The sequence below is a fragment of the Pezoporus wallicus genome, unplaced genomic scaffold (genome assembly GCF_028554395.1).
Source record: "Pezoporus wallicus isolate ANWC-B61680 ecotype Strahan unplaced genomic scaffold, APGP_CSIRO_Pwel_v1 contig_5552, whole genome shotgun sequence".
Classification (NCBI taxonomy): domain Eukaryota; kingdom Metazoa; phylum Chordata; class Aves; order Psittaciformes; family Psittacidae; genus Pezoporus; species Pezoporus wallicus.
The window spans coordinates 3,499,177-3,526,218 of record NW_026640754.1 but is presented as its reverse complement, the minus strand read 5'-3'; the positions used below and the strand labels follow the sequence as shown (position 1 = coordinate 3,526,218).

At 36.7% G+C, this 27,042-nt stretch overlaps 1 protein-coding gene and 1 long non-coding RNA gene across 8 annotated transcripts in view; one reads left to right on the top strand and one right to left on the bottom strand.

The window, feature by feature from the left end:
• The window catches only part of FAT1 (FAT atypical cadherin 1), a 108,174-nt gene that overhangs the window by 61,576 nt on the left and 19,556 nt on the right, over positions 1-27,042 (bottom strand). For all 7 annotated transcript variants that reach the window (XR_008973627.1, XM_057420396.1, XM_057420397.1 and 4 more), the window contains exon 3: positions 9,753-10,067. Coding sequence is in view for 6 of the 7 variants with exons in the window: in XM_057420396.1 (XP_057276379.1) it covers positions 9,753-10,067 (315 nt within the window). In the remaining variant the exon portion in view is untranslated. The remainder of the gene's footprint in view (positions 1-9,752; positions 10,068-27,042) is intronic.
• LOC130605156 (uncharacterized) lies at positions 5,817-8,936 on the top strand. The gene is made up of 3 exons (XR_008973629.1): positions 5,817-5,919; positions 7,467-7,527; positions 8,727-8,936. It is a non-coding gene; the product is annotated as an uncharacterized LOC130605156 (long non-coding RNA).

Below are 27,042 nucleotides of genomic sequence, written 5' to 3'. Positions count from 1 at the left end.
CAACACTTTGTTTGGGTTTGTGTATATACATCTAAACCCTGAAATGCTAGTTTCGTAAATGTGAATTTGGAGATTCATACAATGCTGCTTCTCTCCTCCCCCTGGCCTTTTTTTTTTTTCTTTTCTTCTTTTTATTTAATCATAGAATGCTTTGGGTTGGAATGGACCTTAGAAATCATCTAGTTCCAACCCGCCTGCGATTTGTAGGGACACCTTCCACTAGACCAGACTGCTCAAAGCCCCATCCAGCCTGACCTTGAACACTTTCAGGGATGGGGCATCCACAGCTTCTCTGGACAAGCTGTTCCAATATCTCACCACCCTCACAGTGAAGAACTTCCTAATATCTAATCTAAATCTACCCTAAATTGCATATTATTTTCTACAATTACAAGGCATAATACTAATGGAAGTCTAGAATACACTGCAGTTGTTTAACTACTGATTTGAAGGACTCCTGTAACTGAACCATATGTAAAGACCTCCATGCAACACTCATGACAGAGATCACATAAACTGCTGTCAACGGCCTTGTCTCCCCTCTTAGAAAAGCTGAAGAAGAGTTTTATAGCTGACTCATAGTTAGCCCTTGGCTGTGACTCCACAGTTCCTGTAGAACTATTATTTTTGCTGGGACTGATCTTTTATTTTCACCACTCACAAATCAAGCCAAGCTAGATCTGCATTATGGCACTAATTTGGAGTAACCTCTTGATTAATTCCGTATTAATACTAGCATTATAGTGTTGTTATGTACAAAAACTATGTAGGAAATACATATCTTTGAAAGCCTGTGTGAACGTAGTACTATGCAAGTGACTGATCACCATCTCTTCCCTGGTGAATTACCACTTCACATTATATACTCCAGCTCAAAAAAACATACGCTACAGAGGGAGTCTGGCACCATCATCATTTCTGCATCAGAATATGGGAAAATGGAAAGAGAACCGTAACTTTCTTTTAAACTCCTGCATTACAACACAGATCATGCAGAGCATGACCTTAAGTTTTTATGCAGTTCAAGGACAGAAAAAGGAGAAACAAAGGACTGCTGTGCTTCCCATTTATTTTCTACCTCCTACTATTTCTCTTTTTCCAGACATGTAAAAGAATAAATAAATAAGGAAGCCCCAACACCACCACCTAAAAGTGATCTCTACATGAATGCTTGGAAATAGTTCTTTAAAATAGCTGCCTATACTACAGCAAATCTTCTATATTCAAGTGCTAAATCCTTCAATATTGCAAAGCAGATATGAAGATGTCAGAAATTTTGCAGACATGAACTTGTTTTCCCAGTTCCAAAAAACTACCAAAAGAAAAATACTTGTCAAACTGCACTTCAAGTGCTTTAAACGTCATTTAAAAAGGAAAATAAAAGTACCTTGTGCAGAATTAAGCTTTCTTTCCAAATACATATCTGTGTAAACTTTCATCTACTCATGTAATCCTCTGTGGTTGCAGGAGATCAACAAACACCTGGGTTAATTCCGGTCACATTTTTAGTAAAGGTTAAGAAAAAAAAAAACTGTTCCAGAGACAGTGTAATCAAATATTTTCTCTGCATGTGACAGGTAAACAGTTGGGCACATGGATGCTGCTATATATGCTTCGAGTTGAGTGACATGAATGAACAATAGTTGAGCCTGGCATTGTCTGCCAGCTACAGAAGTAACAAGAACAACTTCAGTGTTTCGGTCTTTATTTAACTTTAAATCACATTAGTGTGTAATGTGGCAATACTGGTTTTATTCAAGTTCTAAAATATTACATCAATTTGGACTAAAACCCACAAGCAGTTAAACAACAAAGATTTCCTTTGTTCAAATGAAGCCAATACTACTGTGCGGTCACTGGCCCTTCATTTCCTCACTAAGTAATTCTCCAGTGTTATCGGAAACCCATGGAAGTTGTTTGCAGCTGTACCCATTTCCTCTTTCACTTCAGTCTCCAAATCAGACAGACAAAGATACTGCTTTAAAGGTTACAAACAGTGTAAAATGATAAAATCATATGATGTAGACAGTTTGACCATGAGCCATTAGCATTTTATAACCTCACAAAGCTGTAATAATTACCCGGGCCCAACAGACAGTGAGAGCCACGGACTCAGCGCTGCTAAAATTTAAATCCTGTTCTTCGATAGAACAAACTTTTTATATTGAACTAGCATTCTATTTTGGGTTTGTACATACAGAAACGTCTTTAAGTCAGCACTTAATCTGAAGGCTGGTGTTAATTTGTAATGCGTGGTTTGAAGCATGGTATATAATTTATGAAACAGACTACCGCAATCCTAAATTGGCATAGGATCTATTTAACATAAGTACTTTCAAAAAACTTGAGATAGTAAAGAAGCATAGGGGAAAATTAAAAAAAGAAAAGACAATAAGAGCAAAAGTTATGTCAGATAATATTAAATCCTAGACAAACACATTTTCAGACTGTCACTCAAACTAAAAAACTCCAGCATCAGGACTGCTAAATCATCGTGACTGTTTTGCCATGTCTGCATCAAGATGCACAGAATCGGGAGTCACTGGAAGCACCCGATATAGTATGTTCTGAAATATGTAATTACTCAGTGTTTCTGCTGGAATCCCCTATGTAAGAAAGGCCTTATATAAATGCCTAACTCCTACACCAGAGGATTACTAATTTCCTCAAAGGAATGTCTATGGCATTCTCATGATAATACCCAACTGCTGCTTAAATGTGCATGAATATATCTTCAGAACACTTATAAGCAATTAGGTCAAGCAATTATTTCTATTTTTATTTCTATTTAATACTTGCAAAACTGAAGTATGGGGAAATCAACACTCAAAATTAATTTTGTCATTCTCCTGGTTATGAACACAAGTCCAGGTTTTGGAAGTATATGTTATTTTCATATCAAGTTGCATTAAATGCATAGAAAGCTATACTTTTTCAATCAGCATTTCTGCAAATCTGACTCAAAATTGTTATATGGAGCAACGTCAAGTAACCCCCTGCCTCATTTGCTATTACTGTCTTAAATTTCTGAAGTAAGGCATGGCTTCTGGGGAAAATGTTGTTTGCTACCCAACTCAAATTCTTTCCCTAAGCCAAATCTGGTCAGTACAATAAATGTACCAGAAGTCCTAAGGGAGTGGAAACAAACATACCCATTTTGTAAAAAGATCAGAAATTATTTCTTGCCTAAACACATGGGCAAGGTAGTAAAAGAAAAAAAAGTACACTGGTCTTCCCTCACCCTATATGCATAGCTGGTTAGGATTCTGGTTTCTTGTTCGCTAAGAAGAACCAGAACTCTGTTCATTATGCAAATACAGGTTTTGCCATTCTAATGCATATACTGCCACTTACAAGGTAGTATAAGCTTCTTTCAGATACCATAACTCAGCAATCTGAGATATAATCATACCAAGCCTGTACCATTAAGTAGCAGCTGTATTTTAAAATTGTGGCATGGCAAAACTATTCCATCCATATGGAAACTGATACAGAGCACAGGGGACTTCAGCAAGCTCCTTTTGTTTAGAAAGAGTTCATTCAATGGCTCTAGTTCTGCAGCAATTAAGGTTATTCTCCTCAGCTCTTAAATTTCCATATTTTGCACATGACTCATTGAGCCATTATTGTTGGTCAGTTAAAGGTGAATACCTTTCTTCCCATTTCACATGAGGCCTGCAATCCCATAATTTAAAGAATAAAAATAGAAGAAAACTACAAAACATAGGAAACTGAAAGAAAAATAATTTTGTTGACTATGGAACTCTGGGGAACTTTAAGCATGCACTTTTAGTCAGGGAGCTAGTTTGCATACTACCCTTCACGATTCTTGCTGTGTGCAACAAAAAGCACTATTTAATGCATGTCCCACTCTCCTGTCTCAGACAGAATGAAATTACATGTTTTGACTGAAAAATCTCTTAGTAAAATTAATAACTCTCTTGAATAAGCACTAACAGATCCACTTCTAAATGGTTAGTCCAATATAGATGAGAAATTATATAATCGTAATTCATAAATGTGCACTTCTATATAGTGGTACTATCAGCTGTTATTAGTAGATGCCATACTAAGTACCTCTTCCACTTTCTCTAAAAATTACTGCAATCCTCCTGTCAACTGTCATGTTTCCAACATTCCTCTTCAAAAGCAATAAAGCAAATAAAGATATTATCAAATAAAAGAATAAATGATGAGGGGAGGGGTAATTTGCACACTCAAAACAATTGCGTTAATGTTAAAAAAAAGGAATTTAATTCAAACAGTACAACAGTAAACTGTATTTTGTAAATACAACCACAGTTTACATCAGTGACAAAACTTTTCAGATCTACAACTAGCTTGGAGTTCAATCACTGACTTAAGTAAAACAACTCATCAGTCATTCCCTAAAGAGTCCATTTTTTGTCCATCAATATTTTCTTAGACAAAACGTATCCAAATGCCACCAATGAAATATGGAAACTAACAACTATGAGTATTTTGATAATTAGTTTCCAAAGTCTTTGACCTTGTTACAAGGTAATTTAAAATTAAAATACCTGAACAACTCATGAACAAATAAACCACACCCATAGGAAGCAGTGAAATATTACTAAACTTTCTATTATACATACCAGCAAAAAAATAAATTGCGCATTGGGAGCTCCAAAGCACAAACCCAGAACTTGATTCCTGCCATATTATCTTTTGCTTTACATGAGAGTTGCTAAAGCACAAATAATTTCTTATCCTCAGTGCAACAGCTCTGGGGTTAAGTAGCGAGATTAACCATAGAGAAGCAGGATGTGTTCTGAATAGCTATGAAATCCTGCCAACTCCAACTCCTTCCATCTAAACATTAAGATGCCTTGCATCTCTACCATTTTGTTAATTACTTCTGTATTTAATTAAAAGCTATGTTGAAAGAAGTTAAGCAGATATAAAGTAGTTAATTTACATATTGCTCTACAGTTGTGTCCAAGCTGACCATGAAAGTTGTGCAATTAGTCTTTGCTTTAATTCTTTCCTGTAAATAATGACAACTGTTTTTATTCCACCTGGCTAGGTCATGTATACAGCAGCTTTTTTTTTATTCATGGAAACTCCAAAAGTAAATGAAATTATACTTTATTTGCTTTAATGAAAGGCCAGGTAGATCCAAAAAGTTTACAAAAATGTCCTGTGAAGTACTGTGTTATATATCCTGCTCCAAAAAGTGAAGCAGCATTTCTCCATGCAAAAAAACCTTAGCAATGTTTCTTTAACTAAGTTATTTTATAACTTCTTCAAACAAGAAATATGTTTTCAAGTGCTGATGAAGATTTACTGAAAGGCATAGTCAGAAGCTGAAGCACATAGATACTATTATACCTAGTAACATTTTTAAGAAACAGATCAGTCAATCAATAGTTCTTGGCATGAAAAGAAATTGCTTCTTTCTGTGAAAGATGAACTATATCCTACATAGGTCCATGTCAGCCAGTTTCACCATCTAAATATTCAGGATTATTGCACAGACAGAGACATCTTAGTCAGGAGCCTATAAAATTCTAGAAATGAAACACTTCAGAGAACAGAAAGCAATGTTTTACTTGGCATAGGTTACATTTAGATTATTTCTATTTATATTCTGTATTAGTATTATACATGCAGTTGTAGCCATGGGACCACAACACCATAGTGTTAAATTCCATAAAGACTCAGAAAAAGATGGATCTTTGACCTGCAGAGAAGACAGTAACATATTGTCTGGCATGGGGAAGAGTGGCTGAAAAGCTGCTCAGCGGAAAAGGACCTGGGGGGTGCTGACTAACAGCCGTTGAACATAAGCCATCTTGAGCCCAGGTGGCCAAGAAGGCCAACAGCATCCTGGCCTGTATAAGCAATAGCATAACCAGCAGGGCCAGGGCACTGATCATCCCCCTGTACTGGGCACTTGTGAGTCTTCACCTCAAATGCTTTGTTCAGTTCTGGGCCCCTGACTGTAAGAGAGACATTAAGGTGCTGGAGAGGGTCCAGAAAAGTGCAACGAAGCTGGTGAAGGACCTGGAGAATAAGTCTCATGAGGAACTGGGGTTGTTTTGTCTGGATAGGAGAAAGCCCACAGGGGGACCTTATTGCTCTCTACAACTACCTGACGGGAGGTTGGGGGGGGGGGGGTGGGGGGTGTTGGTCTCTTCTCTTCTCCCAAGTAACAAGCAATAGGACAAGAGATAATGGCCTCAAGCTGCACCAGGGGAGGTTTAGACTGGATGTCACGGAAAATTTCTTCAGAGAGGATGATCAGGCATTGGAACAGGATGCCCAAGACAGTGGTGGAATCACCATCCCTGGAAGTGTTAAAAAACTGCAGAGATAAGGCCCCCCCAGTGACATGCTTTAGTGGTGGACCTCGCAGTCCACAGGTAATGGTTGGACTTGATGATCTTAAAGGTCTTTTCCAACCTAGCTGATCCTATGATTCTATTGTCAGCTAAAACATATGTTTAACGCTCACCACATATTTTAAGAATCCCAACACTAGCCTTGCCTTGACTCTACTGAATGCCTTTACTGTCCTCAATTTGCCTTTGGTGCTGCACAGCAGCCCAAAGTAACCAACATAACAGGTGCTTAACTCTTATTCTGTCACTTTTAATGTTACAATGGGATACAGTTAAAGACTTGATCCTTATTCCAGACCCACCTCCCCTTTGGCTGGAAGGGAAACCTGGGGCCCTGTGAAGGTTTCTCTTCCTTTGTGTCTCAACCTTAGTGTCTCACAAGGTGTAACAAGGGTAACATACCTGCATAAGCAAACAAGATGGGATTTGATTTCACTAATTCTAGTCAAATGCATTCTTCAGCTGAGCCTCCTTTAATTAATTGAGGGTGATAAAATATACTGTGTTTTAACTGCAACAATAATTAGTGTCTTTTAAAGTGACTTTTCAAACCTTAACACCCTAATCCTAGTGAAAGAGCTTTCACCAAAGACAGGATTCATTCAGGTTAAACATATTTGATTTCTAATATGCAAAAGAGAGACTTGAGAAGTTATGAACCTGATAACCTCAGTCAAAACTCATCTCGATCACCAGGTTAGTGCCTACCACAGACTGTCAGTTTCAAACTGAACATATAGAGGAAAAACAAGGCAGCCCATTAGATAACATGAAATCCAGTGTCAGTGTCTCTGTTAATAGAAAGACAGTATGCATAAGCTAGCTATTTAATACCCATTCAACTTACTTGAGTGCACTCTGTGAACACAGCAGAAACCCACCAAAGAGATTTCCCTTCTCTGTTTATGTCTTCTCTTCCCCTCTTCTTTATTTTATCTATCTAGCACTATAATTTTAACAGCAATAGAGACCAAATGAGTTTACCTATTCCAGTGATTTTAACTATATTAACAAAAATAATTTCTGTTGAATGTAAAGCAAGAGGGAGATTATTTTCTTCTCAGTGCTCGTATTTTGATTTTTTTTTTTCTTCTCCTTTAGCACAGAGCTGAGAAGGACTCCAGACCACACTGCTTCGGTATGCATGCTTCAACAAAGTCAGGTAAGAAACTCTCTTGACAGAAAATCTTTATTAGCTTTATATTAAGTGTTCCTTATCACTTTACCATTTAGTGTGTTGAGCTTTCTCAAGTTCCCTTTGTAACATAAATTAGATTGTCAGTAAGCTACTGATGTGGAAAACTACAAGCTCCAAAGACAGGTCACAATCTCTGCTGCCCTAATTTTTCTATCCATTAAATAGAAATAAACATGTTTATCCATTTCAAAACTTATATAAGGGAAGCATGCAAGTGTCCTTTTTAAAACAAAGTTTGGAAAATGCTGCATAATCATACGGCAGAGAGGAGTAGGAAAGGACTGGAAAAAAGGAGCAAGAGAAAGTGAGCTACAAAAAAAGACAAAAAAACAAACAAACAAACAAAAAAACCAACCCCCCCCCCAAAACCACCCCAAAACCAGCAACCAAAACTAGATGGTCAATTATACAGTAAAGACTACATGAATGTAGGCAGAATTTATGTTAACTCGCAATTTGAGCATTGCAGTCACTCTATTCTTTCTACCTAAGTTACAGGCAATTTTACTGCCATTTTTATAAATATCACTGATTGAGATGACTATATGGAAGTAGCAGTAAAGAAGTAACAGTACTTTTCAAAACCAGAAAGAGTTAGGGAGTAGAAAAATTTTCCTTTTGCATCATGTTAAGCAGAGAAAGACAAATAGAAATAAAGCACACACACAAACACCTGAGTTTTCTGCGTTCACTTTAGAAGATTCTGTGGTTGAATATTTCTTATCTTACGACTTAGGTTGCCTTTGTTCTAAAGGCAATGCTTCTGTAAATACTGTATTTAGATACAGGCTTTAACTATGCTAAAGATCTGCTGCTGCTATAGTGACTTAGTATGTCCCTCTTGGCAATGTCTTCATAAGCAGATGCAGCACATGCTGACAAAGAAGCTATTGTCAGAAATAACCTGAATAACATACCTGTGTTTGCACTCAGAGCTTTGCTGACACAGCAATTAGAACTGCTGCAGCACACAAGTCTTTCATACCCTGAGCTGAAATAACCATGAAACAGAATGAAGGCCACAGTGCCAACCCAGCCTTCAAAACATATTTTTTCACCCAATTTTTGGTCTTTTAAATCTCCCGAAATTTCCCCCATGAATGAGCAAGAGCTACATGAATAAGGCTTCTATTGCTCTCTTCTAATTACTGGGGTTGCTACAGATTAAAGTCGCTCTCTACACTTCTAGTCTAAAAATCTCTGGATCCTAAGAAGAAATTTCAGGCTGAGTGAATTGGAAGATTCTCCCCTAATTTGTAATGTGAAATAGTTCCTAGATGGAACATATGAAAAACTACTCTGTGCCCAACCCAGCAAAATATTATTTAATTAAAACCAAATCTTTCTTTACTGTTAGGAAAGATCTGTGTATAAAAACATCCAGCACGTGTACTGTACATCCATGTTATTTGTAAATCCATGCTCATTCAGAAGCAAGGGATGGTAGGCAACCTTTACATTGTCTTTAACATCACTGTGTAGCTTCAGTTAATACTGATTATTTTGTTTCCTTTCTCTGCCCTATACACATTTCTGTATTTGTAATTCACAGTTACTAAAAGGTTATTTGTTTCTTGTATTTGTACTTTCCTGTTAAATGTTTTTTGTGAAGCTTTCCAAACAACCTCTGAACTCAGACTTTGTTTCCATTACCTGCAAATTATCTTCCAGATTTTCTATTTCTTACAACAGCAATAGTTACTGTCAAAGATGGTCCCTTATGACTGTGGGACAAGTGAGTTTATAGTTAACACATGGCCTGTTAATAAATGGCCTTAGACTGACTACCTGGAAAAACAGCCTGACAAAAAAAACTTAGGTGTGAAAATTGGAAAGCTACGACTGCTAAAAACAGCTGGGATGAAACTAAGCTAAAATATGTATTTTTGCTGCACTACAAAAGCAAACAGGTATTGGCTAGTATAGAGGGGAGCTACCCTGAAGTAAACCTTCCCAAAATATGCACCATCTGGATATCAAGTACTTTGAACCAACTCCTTCACTCCCAAATCCTCTTCTGCTTGTTGATGTAACTTACTAATATTGACACAGACCAAGATACCAGGTTAACGAACATGAAAAGCATGGTTACAATGTTAAACCAAAGATCTTGATTTTGCCTGGTTTATGTATTTATGCAAATATGTTGATTCAGTCAGATGTAAAATAAATAACGGTACTGCACTTACCAGTTTTGGGGTTTATTGAAAAGAAACCCTGTGGATTTCCACTTGTAATCTTGTAGGTTAACTTTTCACTTGAGCTAGAATCTGGATCAAACGCTTCAATCTGAACGACTGATACATCTTTAGGTGAGTTTTCCATGACCTCTGGGTAATAAACTGGTTCTGTGGTCTGAGGAGCATTATCATTAACATCCCCAACTTCTATGTAGATTTCAATGAAAGATGATAAAGGCACAACGCCTTGGTCTGCTGCATAAACAGTTAACCAGTAGTGTGAAGTAGTCTCACGATCTAGGAGATCTGCAGTCTCAATAATACCTGTTAATAGGAAGAGAGATAAATAGAAAAGGCCCAATAAATATGCAGAAGCGTGCAAAAATATAGTAAGCAACAAGCTCAAATTAAAAAAAACAAACACAAGTTCAAAATAACTGACATTGATTCTACAGTCCTTGTTAATATACACAGACAACATATTGAGGCTAACCTGAAGCCACAAAAAATAGAATTCCTGTAAGTTTTCAGCAATTGTGCATTACAGATATTAAAACAATATATATTTAATTTCTTTTTCAATATCATTTGAGATTTATCAGATCAATTAGCACTATTTATAAAAGCTATTTTGCCTAAAAGATTAATGAGTAATTCACAGTCTTTTGGGACTTCAATGACCCTCTTTACTCATCACTGATTATACTGAATTTTCTGAATTTTCTACTATATTAAACGATCTAATACCGACTACAAACACTTGAACTGTTTACCATTTATCTGAATAAACAGCTACTTCAATGTGAAACATTCTTATCTATGTGCCCAGATAAATTATTTAACTGACTTTTCTTAATGGGCTAATTTGAGTTCACACAGAAATTTCACAGAAAAAGAAAACAACAAAAAGCTGTACTTGAAGCTAAACTTTGTAGCATTAGGACCACCCAATAACTGCAGTTACTCTAGCAATGGGAAGCAGGACTTAGCTCAATTTTACACACATAAAATGAATTTAAGGAACAGCTACATAATTCAGCAACTTCATAAAAATCTGTCTGCTGAGTGTACAGGAGCTTGGCTGAGCCAGAACTAAATAAAGAATACGGGACTCGAGTTTTTATCAACTGTGAAGGAAATACAGATCTATTTTTATAAGCAGCTTACTCTACAGGTACCATCCTAATATGCATGTGCAAAAAGGCTATGTGACATGGTACATATGATGAGGAATGAATATTACATTAATTCACAGAGCTGTGGCACAATAAAACTGAGCACTTTACTTTTTATGATCAGGCTGCTCTTACAGGTTGTGTGATTTGAGATATTCTGTAAACCGAACTTGAAACGAACCTGAAACTTATCAGGGTGAAGGACACAGCAAAGCCCTTGAAACCAGCTCTGTGGAAATCTTGCAAAGCTTTCTCATGGATCTTACTGTTTGTTATACTGACATACACCAGGCATAATTGGGACTGGAGCCGAGATGAGTCGAACTATCAACCATGACAGATGATTCTGGACTCTGGATAGAGCTACCCAATGTGACTGTGTGTCACGTTGTCCTCCTGAGCTCACACCACACAACACATATATAAATATACACACCACCAGTAAAATAGGACCACGATAAAATTATGCCACTGTGTTTTTACAGGAATTCTTCAGGAAAAGAAGGAACTCATAAGTGTCATTTCCTTCACACAGACCAGGTACTTTTTTAATGCATTATATCAGCTGAGCAAAATGAGATTAATATTGAGGAATTACTCATTTATCCATTACTTTCTTTGCCTTTTAAGAATCTGCATAAAGGTCTAAAAATCGCAATTTGAAATTTTACAAAGTCAAGAAGATCACTGCAGAAGGGCTGGAGGGGTTTGCATCTAATGCTTAGACCTTCAAAATATCCATATATAGCATTTCAAGCAACACAGCATTCCATAACTACCACCAGATGTCAGTGTGGAAATTGGTTTTATTTAGTGTTAAATACTTCAGAACTGGGATAAAAAGGAGGGGCACTGCAATTTGAAAATATACACACATTACATACAGTCTACAAAGTTTTCTCGAAAGCAAACTGGTGGCTTTATAATTTCCTACACCATACCTCACCCTTCCCTTCAAGAAACATAATCAAAAACTAAGCCAAGGTGTTAATTTTAAGGATATTGGCATTTTACATTTTCAGTCTTTTCATCTCTTACTTACACTTTGTTTGATGGCAGGTTTTTTTATTAACACCCCCCCCCCCCCCCCCCCCCCCCAAATCTATGTAGTCACTGGATTTGTGCTGTGATTACCTGCATAGTTTTGGATTGCTAATGTACATAAATTTGCTCTTAAAAAATAACATGTAGCTTTCAGCACCTAGCTACCTGGACTCTATTTTTGTAACTCTTTTACATTACACCTTTTATTCCTCTCTACCTTCAGGCAGGAGACTTGCTTGGGATTAATTTTTTTTTTTTTCAATTACTGTGGCCTCACTTCTAAACCTAAATGCTGAACATGCATGCAATCACTTCATTTTAAGTCTGGGTAGACTACATGTTTGCCTCGGAAAATCTTGTAAAATCTTCATGTTCTACTAAACACAAGACTAGACTGTATCAATTCCCTTTCAGGAAGGCTTCCAGGATTGCTGCTCTGCTGCTTGTGATCCATGCAGCATAGGGCAGGCAGGCTTATGTGATGAATTGAGTAGCTGTTATCATTTTACACCTGTCCTGCTTTCTTAACAGTAGCTACATCACAAGTGGCAGATTAATTTTAAGATAGCATTGCCTGATTTTAAAGAAACATAAAAAGACACTTTTAGTGGTAATGGAGCTCTCCTTCTGCAATCTGCCCACCTGGCATCTATAAATTCTACCACCTTAGTTACCTAAGCCTACTTGAAGTTAAAAAATGACTGAACCTATTTTGCTTTAGTGGATGATAAATTCTTAAATGTCTGTTCTTGTAAGTCACGTACCTCACATGGGACAAAGGGGAAAAATGCGCCACACAAAAAAACAACAGTAATGGTACCTCAAAAAGAAATATGCAAAAGATCATAGGGATAGTAACTAACAGTACAACACCACACGTACAGACAACTTCATTTCTTTTAGTTAATTTTAAATTTCAAATTAGATTTGCATACATAATATTATTTCTGTATATTTTACCCTGTTTTTTGCAGAAATATTCAATGAAAGGCTTGTAATCTGATCATGCTCAAAAGTAGCATGAAGTCCGATTCACTAAAATTACTTTTCTATTTTTCTCATGTTTCTCACCCAACAGATCCTGCAGTACTGGGTGAACATTTTTTCTGTACGTGCTGTTTATAATTTCGAACTGAAATAGTAAGCATCTAGGAAAACTGTTTTCTGAACAGATATGTAAAAATGTCTACCCAACTGTTTTAACATTTCCTAGAGCCATAAAGGGTACTTAAAAGAACTTCCATGTACCCTACTTAGAGTTTAAAACAGAAGGAATAAGCACGTATGTATGCAAGTTGGAAAACTTATTAGAGACAGGCATCACACACAGCTGTGATTCAACAGTATTAAAAATGAAGACCCAAAGTAGCATTCCTCCAGTATTAAAGTCATGCAAAAGGGGACAAGAAGGTAGCAAGCAAAACTCCCCTTTACACCTTACACACCGAGGTGGGTGGAGTAGAGGCCACCACACCTAGTTCTCCTTCATCACTCAAAGCTGCAGGCACCACAAAGGAAGGGCCGATTGGTCTATTGCTATGACTCAGATTTCTTCTTGTTTCCACCCAGCAATAAAATGCAACGGATACTGACCCAATACACATGCCTGGGGTGCGGGAAGCTCCGACTACCAAAACCTGATTTTCTTCTGGTCCTGCATCAGCACTTCTGCCACAAAACACAACACTAAACACACACAACTACACAGAGTACTTGCTTTTTTCCCCCTTTTAATGTTGCAAACAATAACAACTAGATAACAATAATTCTACCAAATCACAGCTCTAGAACCAGTCCTTGAAGTATCATTGGTTGGTGTGCTAACTATCTGCTTTTGCAAACGTTTACTATAGTGGCCTATATTACATATCAAGGCAGCATAATACTGGATACCATCTGAAAGCCAGCACCCACGTCAAGATGGCAGCGAAGAAATATGATAGAAAGTCACATATCAAAGAAAAGTAATAAAACAATCTAAGTAAGAGTTAATTTGTTTTTATCTCTCAATCAGCTAGATCCATTAGGCATCAGTATCATCAATGTCAACAGCGTATTTTTGCTCCTAGAAAGTATTTTCACTTTTTTAAGTGGTGCAAAGCATATTTAGGGAGTACATACAGCTTAAAGTGCTTCTATCTTCAATGCTGTAAAAGCTCCATCTCTGCTCTACCTCTTCTCCCATTCACAGAATCAGCGAATTTACCATCCATTCTCTATTGCTGATGCAATTTGGTTATTTTAACTTTTACAAGCCATTTGTTTTTTATGTAGCAGGACAAGTAGAGAAATCATCCACAGAGCACCACTAAAGAATCTTTAACATGTATGGTAATCCTAAAGACTTGTAAATATTACTGTTCAAAAATACGGTGAAGTGATGATTCCTAAAACATTTTTCACCTGGATAAATATGCAATCTTGAAGCCTTTCAGGAATCAAGATAAAAAAAATAAAATCATATTCAGTCACTAACCACCAGAGGGGAGAACACAACTCTAACTAAATGTTTCTCAGCCATCTGCAAGAGGACATCAGAATTGATTTTACACTACTCATATGCCTGAAATTTTAGACTAGATATTGTTCTCACTTGGTGCAATAGGACTTTTCTACAAATTTCATTAAAGGTGGCAAAAGTCCTAAGTGAATACTATAGAACAGAATTTGGACAGAATTCAATAAGGAGGAACAGGCTGCTTTATGAATACAGCAACTGAGGAAAAATCAGAATGTTAACTCTCGCAAGAACCAACACTGCTTCCAATTTAAATCCCATAACCCAAGTCACTACACCCAAACAAAACAAACATATAAATCCAACAGTCTTACATATGCCAATTCTGTCTAATTAACAAATGCTCAAACTATAATACTCCCCAATTCCCAAGGATGATCCTCCTTAAGTGTGCTTACCCATGAGAACTCTAACAATATTAATGATTCTGTAATGGAAATCAAAACCCACAATCATTTCTCAGCAAAGCATGAAAATGCAGTTTAGCAGAATTTGCCCTAAGAGTGATGTTTGAAACAAACTAAGAGAAATCCCCGTCCTGGAACATGATGCTTGAAATCTGATTACAAACTTAATTAATCTAAATTCTAATAAGCTGGGAAAAAAAAAAAAAAGCTTCTTCAGCAGCTTTAAAAGCCATCTCTGGTAGGGAGAAAAAAAAAAAAAAGGCAGTATTTTATGAATTTAATGAATTTAAAGGTTCTGATCAAATGTGACCAAACAAACAATCCAAATCAAAGTTCTAAAAGTGAGTGGATTAAGAGGCATGCTGTCCCTCATTGCACTAGTCTTCCAACACACCAACACAGACTGCAAGTTTGTCTTGAATTCTAAACAAACATTAAGTCATTGCCGTGTAACCTATGACTAAGGTCTGCACAATACTCCGAGTGAAAAATAAAACTGGGGGAAATGCTCAGCACATAACTGCAGTTTACTATTTGAATCTCTGCTACCTCTTGATAAGATGCATATATTTTCTAGAAAGTTATTACTATTAATGAAATTAGCTTTTTATGTGGACAACGGTTGAAAAAAAACACAACTCCCAGAAATTTACAGCTTTTCTGGCCAAATTTCTGCTTTACATTTTGTGGAGCTTTGCTTAGTTGTTTTAAATAAAGAATCACACCAGGCTCATTGATTAGTGCTTTGGGTTTTGTTTTGTTTTTTTTTTTTTTTTTTTTAAGTACAATCTTACTAAATACAACTGCACTTTTGACTTCTAATGTTAAGCAATTCAGAACAGACAGTTTTCACATTATTTTCTTCCCACTTTGAGGATTAAAAAAAAAATCCTCTAGCCAATTTATCTGTATTTCTGTTAACTTGTTCTTAACTTCATTCTGATAACTTCTGGGCACCAATGTAGTCTGACATTGTGGAATGCCTTGAAGTAGCAGCCAAGTACAGCCACAACCCTGCCTGCTATAAAGAGTTCTATAAGGTGAAGGTTTTGAAACACGTCACACACTGAACTCCCAAGATAAAATTCGTTCTTTCCCTGAGGCTGTTCTATGTAACTCAGGCCTCCACCAAACACCAGTGTGTAAAGGACAACTAAGCCTTAAGCCTACAATTCTAAAATAGCATCCAATGTTAACAGCAACAAGATATACTCTGATCACTTAAGTAATAAGCACTTGGTAAAAACAAAACAAAGGCAGTACAATATCACATCAGCTTTTATTTATTCTACACAAACCAACTATCCTTAAGCACTGAAGACTTCAAGTATGTCCTGCCACAAAGACAAGGAACTACTTAAAACGTCAGTTGAAAATTCCAAAATCTCCATCCTGTGAACTCCCTGGAACAATCTCCTTCTAAAGAAGGAATGGAATGAGATTCCTTTTGCAGAAGTGAAATGCCAGCTTGTTCACCCTATGAACATGGCAGAATGCCAAGAAAGGCACTGCACTCCAACTCCTGAAATACTAAAGGCCTCCAGCAGGTAGTGTGAACTTTTTGAAATTATATACCTCTCCTTTAAGAGTAGTATTTTTTATAAGCAAAACTGGAAAAGTGCTAGTCTTCCTTAGGTGTATCACATATACACTTTGAACAGGAAGCATTACCTGTTCATGCCTGTATGGAACAAAGTGCAACAGCCGCCCAGAGAAATATGATTTACACTTCAACTCTATAAAAATTTAAAGCTTATCACTGACAATGCAAGCTACTCACATATCAGACTTCTTGCATCTAAGATTCACACGGCCTAAACTGTACTGCTTCAGAATATAAATAATTCTTGGTTGCAGCCCTGAATGAGAGCAGAAAGTTTTAGCAACCACTGCTTGCCTTTGAATCACACATGAACAAGAGGTGTTCACTGTTCCTCTCTCTCCTCCTCCCTCATTAATTAGGCACAGCTAGACAGATTGCAACCTAGCAACAAACCTCTGATACTGCGTTTTGTGTAATTCATGAAGAATTCAGACTGCTTGTTTGCAAACGTGTCTCAGGTACATGAATATGCATAACTAAAAATTAAATCTAGCTTGAAATAGTTCACTTCTTTTCAACAACTCAATGATTCTTCTCTTTTGCTGCATTTAAGCCAAATCTTAACACATTCTGATTGCTTTTTTTAAATAATTGGTGGCTTTACCTTTTACATGCATCCCAGTTAACTTTACTTCAATGTTGAAAAAAAACCCAAAATATCAAATAAAACCAAATAAAGCCACAAAACCACAACTGTCCTTGAAAATTCTGCAAGATACTATGTTTGCAGGCTATAGAGTAAAGATTTTCACATGCACCCCACAAGTCTTTAGAAAATATCTAACATCTGTCAGGACTATAAACACGGTTTCTAATAGTTACAGCTTGTCATACATTTAGATTTTATATATTTATTTCTTTAGATATTCACTAAGTTTCTCTACAGTGATCTTAATCCACTTTTTCATGCATGTAACATCATATTCATGAGTACTGAAGAAAGGCAATGAAAAACTTGAAGTTTACAATTTCTGCTTTAGAGACTTCTCAGAGAAATTTCTCTCAGGAGAAGCTAGGAAAAAAGCACTGAAAATAAGCTGAAAGTAACATATTCGAATTACAAGACCTTTGTCAGCATATATAAAGACAGACTGTCAAAAAAATTGAATGAAATTTTATTTATAGCTCTCCAAAACAGAAAGCTATATACATTTCAAGTAGTCTTGTGTACTACCAGCTGAGAAATCACACTTAGGATTGTTAAATGGAATGCAACTCTTGTTGCTGTTTCAAGGACAAATTGGTCATTCCCCAACAAATGAAGGCTTAGAAAGTTTCACGTAACTTATCACTAGCAGTATCTGCAAGCTGATGGAACTATAGTGAATTTGAACAAGTTCTTTAATGATAGATGCCATTTCCCTGTGCAGCTGCAGGACTTTCAAATATGTCAAGTTCACTACCATTTGCTCCCTTTCCAGGCACTAGTTATTGCAAGTTCTGGGAGGTGGAAGGAGAAAAATATCACTGCAGAGCATATGGGGTCTCTAGAGCACATAGAACCCTTAACAGAGCATAGGAACCACTGCCATCAGAACACATTTAAGATTTTAACTGGGGAGAGGTAGGGGGGGAGGTTTGGGGGTGAAATAAATTAAAAACAAACTGAACAAAGTAAAATCTCGATCATAACAAAATGACCTGTTTTTTTTATCTAAAATTTAACTTCACTGAACCGGTTACATGTAATGAAATACATAGCCAAATCCAGTTTTGTACCAATAACTTCAGTAAATCTCATATCAGCACAAGTTTTCAAGAACTCCCAAATTTCATTAAATAACCTACTGAGTTTGAAATCAAGCAATTTTTGCATATGACAGACACTATCAGTGTCTACTCAAACCTGGCAGACTCCTTTTGCAAATGTGTAAGTTACCAACACATTTATAGTAGAACACTCTTTTTTTTTTTGAGCAAAAAACAGCATCCAGAGAACCCCAACACGTGCTGAAATCCAAACCTTGACATAAAACACAAAACAGTTTTTGCATCACTGCTGCGAACAGAGGGCAGTAATTTGAACTGTGTTCAAGCAGGAAAGAAAGGGTCACTAGTGATCTATGCTACATGGAGCTTATAAACCAGGCAGATGCAGAGAGATCTGAAGAAATACAGAATATTCAACAGTTAAAACCAGCTACCGCTTAAGCATCTACAGATAGCAAAAAGACCTAGAAGCAAAGATATGCATAGTTAAAGGTGTGCACCAAGCACAGACTACATTTCAAAAATACTGAGAAAACAGGTTTTACATGTCTTCAATATGTAAAATAGAATGAGCACAAGGCAAAATAACTATACATAATTAGACCCAGTAGCATTTTGACTTCCAGTTCCAGCCACATTGCATTCTGCACATTTGTACAAAACCAAGCCAAGTGAATGGAAAACACAGTGTTTAGACTATTTGTAAAACAAAAAAGATCTGAAAACATGCTGCTAAAATTGCCTAAATAGAAGACTATGCCCAGAAATTATTATTCAGTACTAGGTAGTAATCTGGGCTAAAAATTATAAATCTGCTAAAGTCCACAAAGATTGTGAACTTGCTTTCAGGAAGCCAGAGGGTGGTGAGGGGGAATTTTTGCAATTAGAAGATCCCTGATGGGGTTGCCTCAGAACTCAACTGATTACTTCCAGTTCAGAAAATCTTTTGGGACAATGGCAGACAGCTCCTATTGTCAGCCTCATTTACGGTTATTTTAATAGCTCCAGCTTATTTCTGTCAGATAGACTGCTTGTATGTCAAGCTTTCAGACAGGCAATATAATTGCCATACAGACGAACAGTACCATGTTGCTAGAGCTCGATACGGAGAGACATAAAAGCCCCCTGATGAGTACACATTAGGGAAATGAAATGTTAACTCCTATGCCAATAGAAAAAATTATTGTAATACAACCACATACAACTTATGTTGGTTTGAAAAGACAGCAAGTAAAGGAAGCTTTCCTGTTAGCATGAGCAGTCACTCATGATTTGAGAAACAGCATACTCAAAAACCATGTGCGCGCAACTGCATCAGCACTACAGCAGGTTTATAAAGTATTAGTGAAAACAGAAGAAACTGCCAGCAGATTCTGGGCCAAGCAGGTGGGCTCTCAGTACCCACAAAAGCAGCTCTTCTTACTATGTTACATAAGCAAGGTTTGGAGGATCTGATTAATTTTACTTCTGGACAGATTTTTGTCTTCAGGTAAAGACAAAACTAGATTCTTCGTCTCAAGAAATACAATTACAAAGTATCCTAAAATTAGAATAAACTATGTTTAAGCAAAAACCCTTTCTGATAATACTGTTCCACAGTTTATCTTTAAATCCTGCTATTTATGGTTTCATGATCAACAGAATTTCTGTTGAAATGTAGGTAGCTCAGAAACAAGTGAAGGGTTCTACAAGTCTACTATTTAATTACGAATGTACACAAAGAAGGAAATTTATTTAATCAAATTTTTAGAGAATTTGTGTATTTGCATGCGCATAAGAAATGCAAAGGATGAATTCCTATGTTCTTGGTTAAAGTTTATAAGGATTTCTTACATATACAGACAAGTGAACATGTATATGCTCTTTACAACTCTGGCCTCACCTAGCAAAATCCCCCTAACTTCACTGACAGTCTTCCTAGTACTAAGCAACTGTTGACTATATGAATGGTTATATTACCACTCTAATCATTTAAGTGGGAAATGGGAAGTCTCTGAAGGGGAAATTCCTCTGCAAATGGCCCCAGGAATTTTAAAACTAACTGGAATTGACAGATTAACCTAGGTCCCCCTTAGGCAGTGGAAGAGCCTACAAGGAAAATAATGAGACACTTGGAAAGCCAATTATGCACAAGAGCAACACATTTAATTGTACAGAAACTGGTTTGTTGATCCAGAAGGATCTAGCTGTTTAGACCTCTGCATATTATTAATATACTGAACAGTTCTACAACAAGTATACTTCCTTTTTTTGCCTCAATCTCAAAGTTTAGTGACCATCTTAAGGAAAATGGTTGCATGTGTCCCAAGAAACTTTTTCCTGCATGCAGAGTAGTTCTCTCATATTTCCTTTTTGGTTGTAATTTGAACAATTGCAACCTATCTCTTATTACTTCCACAAAAGTAACTTTGAAGGCTCAGCCAAGTTTAACAGAGGAGCCCTACTCTTTAGTAAGAAGCAGTTACAGCTGTGCTCCACAACACCACTGGCTCATGACTAACCCACATCCAAAAACCTGACATTTAGCACATGCATGTTATTTATTCCGATTTGTGTTTCAGACTGCTGCAATTTTGCTTCAAGCTTTCAGTCTTCACACTATTTTCAGTTGCAGAAACAGCTGGTTAACAATGACAGGTCCCCAGACCAGGTCTGAGCAAGAAGAGATACTGATACCTATCAAAAGGCAAGTAGCATGATCAGGAAAACTGTAAATCAGGCTATTACTGCCGTTCATGTTACTGCACCAGCTAGCTACACGCACAATAGCACTTAATTACTGTCAACAGAAACACTGCTCCCAAGCTCTTCTTTGTCCACAAAGAGCCGGTGTACCTGGGGTCATGTGAATGCTAGGGGAACAAAGTAAATCAATAAAGTCATGAGACTGAAGCATCTGCAATCCAGTGGCATCAAAAGACATTTTCATCCTTGTTCTGACAAATTCATTAACCCACAAAGTATCTATTTATTTCTTCAGACTTTATTTCTATTCGTGTATCCAGGGGAAATCCCACACTGATCAGTACTTTTTATACTAATTTGTTTATTACTCATCATTGCATATGAATTAAAATAAACAAAAAGCCATACAAAGAAATGTCTCCAAACTTGTTTGTTTCTGAGTAAAAACTTCACAGCAGAAGAGTCATGAAGACAAAGAACTCCGGGATTAAAAAAAAAACACCAACCCTTTTTTGTTCAGATTACCGTATCAAGTAGATGAGAAATGCTGTTTGTAAGCAAATTCTTACATGTACACTGAAGAATCCACACTTAAAATCTAAAAGGGAGATTTGCAACTAGAAATTACTTATTAGATGTTAAGGATATTTTTTTGTAAGTGCCCTGGATGCCTGCTGGCAGATGGGTTCTGTCTTCCTCACATAAATAATGGATAACTGCCTACATGGTTTTATTCAACATCTTCCAAAGGAAAAAAAATAAAATTATTCACTCTGTATTTATTGCTTAATAGTAGAACCTGCAAGCATCTGGATCAACACACCACAGAGTGCGTTGGAATTTCCATTAGGAACTTCTTAATTCCCCACAGAAACATTGTTTACTGAAGGTAACTGCACCTTTAGTAACAATACCAAAGGGAATGAGTGATGTGAATAACTCCACCAAACAAGAAGTTTAATCATCCTAGAGCCATGATAAAAGTAGACCAACTCTGCTTACACTACTACACTCAGTGTAAATGGAAGAACACTATGATATTGTAGATGACTTGTAGATCATGTAGCCACAAAATACATTTTACTCCTGAACAAAACATTTTTTTTCCCTTGTTCAAGAAATTCAAAGAACCTGCAGTGACTAGAGATGGAGTTGCACCAGGTGACTACCTCAAATATCTGTATCGGTGCATGACTGTTCTCAGAAACATATTCCCAAATGCTGGCCATTCTCATGTTTGACTGAACAACTCAATTACCGAAGTTTTTATTTTTTTTTATCACCACTGGAATTACAGACATAGCATAGATTTCTTACTCTATTTCATATTATCGCAACCTGGATCAATAATCATTCAAACTTAAACCGCATAATCTGCAGTAATCTTGTTCTTACTCTAATTATCACCCCCTCAATTTATTACATAATACACATCAAAACTGACATTTCACTTGAGCCAATGACAACTCAATAATTTGTCTTTCACTAACAGTTTTTGAACCTTCTCACACTCTCTTCTCCTATCTTATCTGTATCTGGAAGTCCAAGTCAATTCACAAATTCACTATAAAATTCCATTGTTCAGCAGGAACACTCTTAAGCAAGCAAAAAGCCAATTGAAAAGTACAAGTTCTATGATTTTATTTTTTTAATATTTGTAAGCACAGCTATGAGCTGCTTAGATTTTTATCCTTTTTTATTTTAGCTATGTTTTCTCTATGTCCATACACAAAGTAACGCACTTCTTAAAAGCGTGTAAGAAGAGAGGACAACTTGTTAACTTTAAAAGGGTCTGGACAAACCCAGGCAACCCAAGATACTACTGTACTACCTAGCAGCACAGATATGGAAGCACATACATATAACCACACATCAAAAAGAAAGGCATAAATCATTCTTCCATTTCTGTTTAATCTGCTTAAATTGGTGCTATAATGTTCAAACTATCTTCAAAGTGAACTATGATACCAGACTTCTTACGCAAAGGCATAGTCATCTTTCCCTCCCTCCCCACAGTAATTAACATTCTTTGCACAGGCAGCTGGACATTTGTTAATCATTAACTGTTTGTGTAATAAAGACAAAGGAATTGTTAGCCATTACTCGCAATGCTACACTATAAAAAAGAAAAAACAAAAACTTTAAGACTCAAGGCATAGTTAATAGTGTAAAATTATTTACAGTAACAAAACCCCTGTGGTATTAACATAGCACATTCAATATTTTGCTGAAAATGCCTGTTTTTGTGAGCAAGACTTTCCATGTTCAAACCCAAGTAATTAACCCAGGAATTTAATCAATAAAATCACCCCCAGCACTTTTAACTGTAACAGAAAGAAAGAGGTACCTTTTAAAAAGATTAACAATGCTGTTAATCTCTTGGACAGTAAAATATTACATACGAACAGAATTGCAACACCAAATATAACAAGAGGCATAACCAATACACACATTCCAATCTTATCTAGAATCACTTTGATTCACTCTACCTTGCTTTCATTACAGGAAGGGCACAGCAAGGGCATTCCTCTCCGATCAAACAGAAAATTCCACAGACAGAAGTTTCCACATGTCTGATTCGTTGCAGATTAAACCCTTATCATTAGACAGCAATCTCTAATTTTCATAGAGACAGGATATACCCTGTCATGGCAAATCTACAGGAAAAAGTTAGGGGTGGATGGGAGATTTAAAAAAAAATAAAAAAAAAACCCTGCAGAATGGAGATGGTCCCCATCAAAGAGCTACATATATCACCCTCACAGCTTTGGAGGAACGGAGGGAACAAAGGTACTAGCATTAAAGACAACATATATAATTCCATCCATACATTCCATCATAAACTTCTTTGCACTGTAAATCTTTCAAGCTGAGCTACTGAACTCCCTCTGTGCACAAATACAATTGGCACTACAGGCCACACATGTAAGAAGCTTTCATACATGGTTAGCAGCATTATTCATTCATTCCGTATTCATTTTTAGCACCTCATGTTACCAAAATCTTCATTCCTTTACCCACAACTGGAGCAGTTCTGTAATGCTCATGTATATTTACCAGTAATACTAAAATCGGAAGGCTATTCTGTAACTATATTTCTTACATTTTGGAATTCTTAACCTTTTAATCCTTAAGCCCTCTAAAAAATATGAATAAGCACACTGTGATCAGCAACTTCAAAACCAAAACTTGGAATTTTAATTTTTTAGCATATAGAGATGGTTTCAGGCTTTTTGCATCAGTAAAATTAATATAGCCTGTTTATTCAAGAAGCATGCAGATTTTGGAAGCAATCCCTCTCAGTAAGGATTATTCTAAGGTGTAGACTGGGCAATAAAACAATGCAACTACTGAGTTTTCTGTGTGTAACCTTCCCTGTCACATAGGCAGATATTCAGTTCTGGTATCAGTGATACTATCTGCACAGACACAGAACTCTTGAGCCGAAAGATCTATTAATGATTGCCACTACTGGTAGGTCAAGACAATTTATATCCACTAGCTATATCCACTAGCTCAGAAGCCCTTTAGCCCAAATGCCTATCAAAAATTACACAACTCTTTATAAGAGCCATGTATGTATTGATTTATCCTTGTTCACAAAAAAATTAAAATTAAATAGAAGCAGCTATTAGAAGTGTGGATAGAACACAAGGAGTTTGGGGAAACTTCGTTTCTGAATAAAGAAATTATCTGTTGCAGTCCTGTTGCTAGACTCTTTGGGCACTCCTGTTTTACCAAAAATCACTCTTTGATGGCACTGGAATACTAGACATTTTATTTTGTTGAACAACATGGAGACTGCTGAGTTGAAAATTCATTTTTGATCACATTCAGATGACCAGTGTAACCAACGCACATATGCAGTGATACATAGATTACAAAATGGACCTGCAAACCATAGTTTCAGCAAGCCCAAAGTATTTTAAAATTTAAGTTCTATAGCTGCCACTACTGCATGCTATAAGTTGTGGAAGTTTGCCAAATACTCATCTAGGTTTCCCCTTTGTTAAATATGCCCAAATGCTGTATGATTAAAGTTTTAAAATCTTCAAAGAAAAGAATAAACATTATGCAATCATTTCAAGCTTCCCTCCTTTGACCTTAAGATGTACTTCAAAAGCTAAGCAGATGTTTAATAGGAAATAAATCTCCAACTCAACAGATGTACCAACAGTGACACGGCAAGATGCACCTTCCATAGCTTTTGGCAACCCTTCCCTTCTATTATTCCTCGTCTCACAAGTATTTTTCAAGTCAAAGAGAGGTCTAAGCAAGTTAATAGGCCCTTAATATGTACTCTGCTGCCTGAAATGATTGCTGTTTATAAGGTAATCTTTGGGACCACATGTGGCTCAGCCTCAGTTCATCTCCTGCAGGGACACAGCCCCTAGGGCAACTCTGTTTTCATCAGACCAAGCAGCAACCCAATCAACACCTTTCACAACAAAACAATCCTTTACTCTGAATAACTCAGAAGAAGAGAGGAGCCCCAGCTTTTGAATGGGATCTCTGGCCGCTAAGGTGATGTTTTACTCAGCAGGATACCCAAGAAAACTCAAACTACTTTGCAAGATTCCCCTGCCAACAGCAAAACATAAGATGAGTATGTTTGTCTAAAACTAATTCAGCTTCTTCCAAAGACACACTCTAAAAGCTACATTAACAACCTAATAGCACCATCACAAATGCAAATTATATAGTTTCCTTCTAGCCTAAGAAAGGTAGGTAATCAGCTGGCTCCAGGGTGCTCAGGACCTTGTCCAAACCCAGGGTCCCTTAACATCTGCCAAACTGAAACTCAACATTAACTCTAAATGTCAGGCTTAGTTTGATGCACTTAAAAAGAAACATGAATGCAACAGCATCATCCCACAAGTTACCCACCAGTTCCAGGCCTTAGCTTGACTGTGACTCATACCATGAGCACAGTAATGCAAGGCTGCAAACTGCAGCCAAAACCAGATGGTCCCTGGCAGGTTAACCAGGTAACCTCTTCTGAACTTAAGTACTTACATGCACTTAACTGAATTCTGATGTCAGGCAGCCAGGCCACTGATATCAGTAATAAAGCAAAATAACGCACCCCCAGAATTTAGTAATCTCCTAGGAAAAAGCTTTCTGGATTGTATGTTTTGGGTTTTGATGGGGGTTTTTTGTTGCTGTTGTGGGGGTTTTTCTTGTTGTTTTGTTGGTGGTTTTTTTTTGTTTTTTTTTTACAGCAACAAATTCAGGACTTGGTTTCAGTCTAACTGATGGCAGATCTCTGGCTCTTACCTTTATTTCTTTAAACAGACACAAATTATACTGAACTAGGTCTACACTTCCTAAAAAAAGTTTTCTAAATTCCTCCTAAGAGAGGGTCTAAAGATACAACAGTTATTCTTAGTAAGCTCCTGTTACAACTATTCGTACTGTCTCATAAGAGAATCTATGTGCCAAACGCCTCATCTTTAAAACCATACAAAATTGGTGGAAAACATATTTAAGTTGCATGAAATCTTAAGCAAATGTTTTTAAGCTCAAAATATTACTCAAATTAGGCATAGTTGTTTAGTTGTGGGTTTGGGTTTTTTGTTTCATTTTGGGGGTTGTTGTTTTTTGTTTTTTTAACATAACTAGGTTTTCTTGAACAACAGTCCAAGTTCGGCTTTAACATGAGTGAAGAAAAATGCTGTAAAAACAAAGTGAAACCATACAAATAGTTTTCTGTGTCAACTTCACTCATTTTCAACATCATACTGGACACAATCAAACCCACTCAGTACCATTAACTAGAAGCAGAAAATAAGAGAACACCCCATTTTAAAAAAGTCTACATAACAAGGTTTTGAAGTATCTGTAATCAACAGCCATAAATATGCCTCCTCATTTTAAGTGTTCCACAGATACAATTGCCTCTCCCATCTTTCAGACTAAGCTAGAATTTCAGATCTGCTCCATGTACTGCATGCCTGATTTTCAGTGAAACATCTGGTAAGTCAAAAAAAAAAATCATCAAAATATGGGATAAGTACTTTAGAAACCAGGTTACTGTGTTTGGGTGGGCATGCTACTGTAAGCAGTTTTGTTACTTATTGTCACAACAAAAACTTTCTTCTGATGGGCTCTGGAGAAGTTTGATAACGACTCTTTTGTAGTCACAAAACTGCAGGTG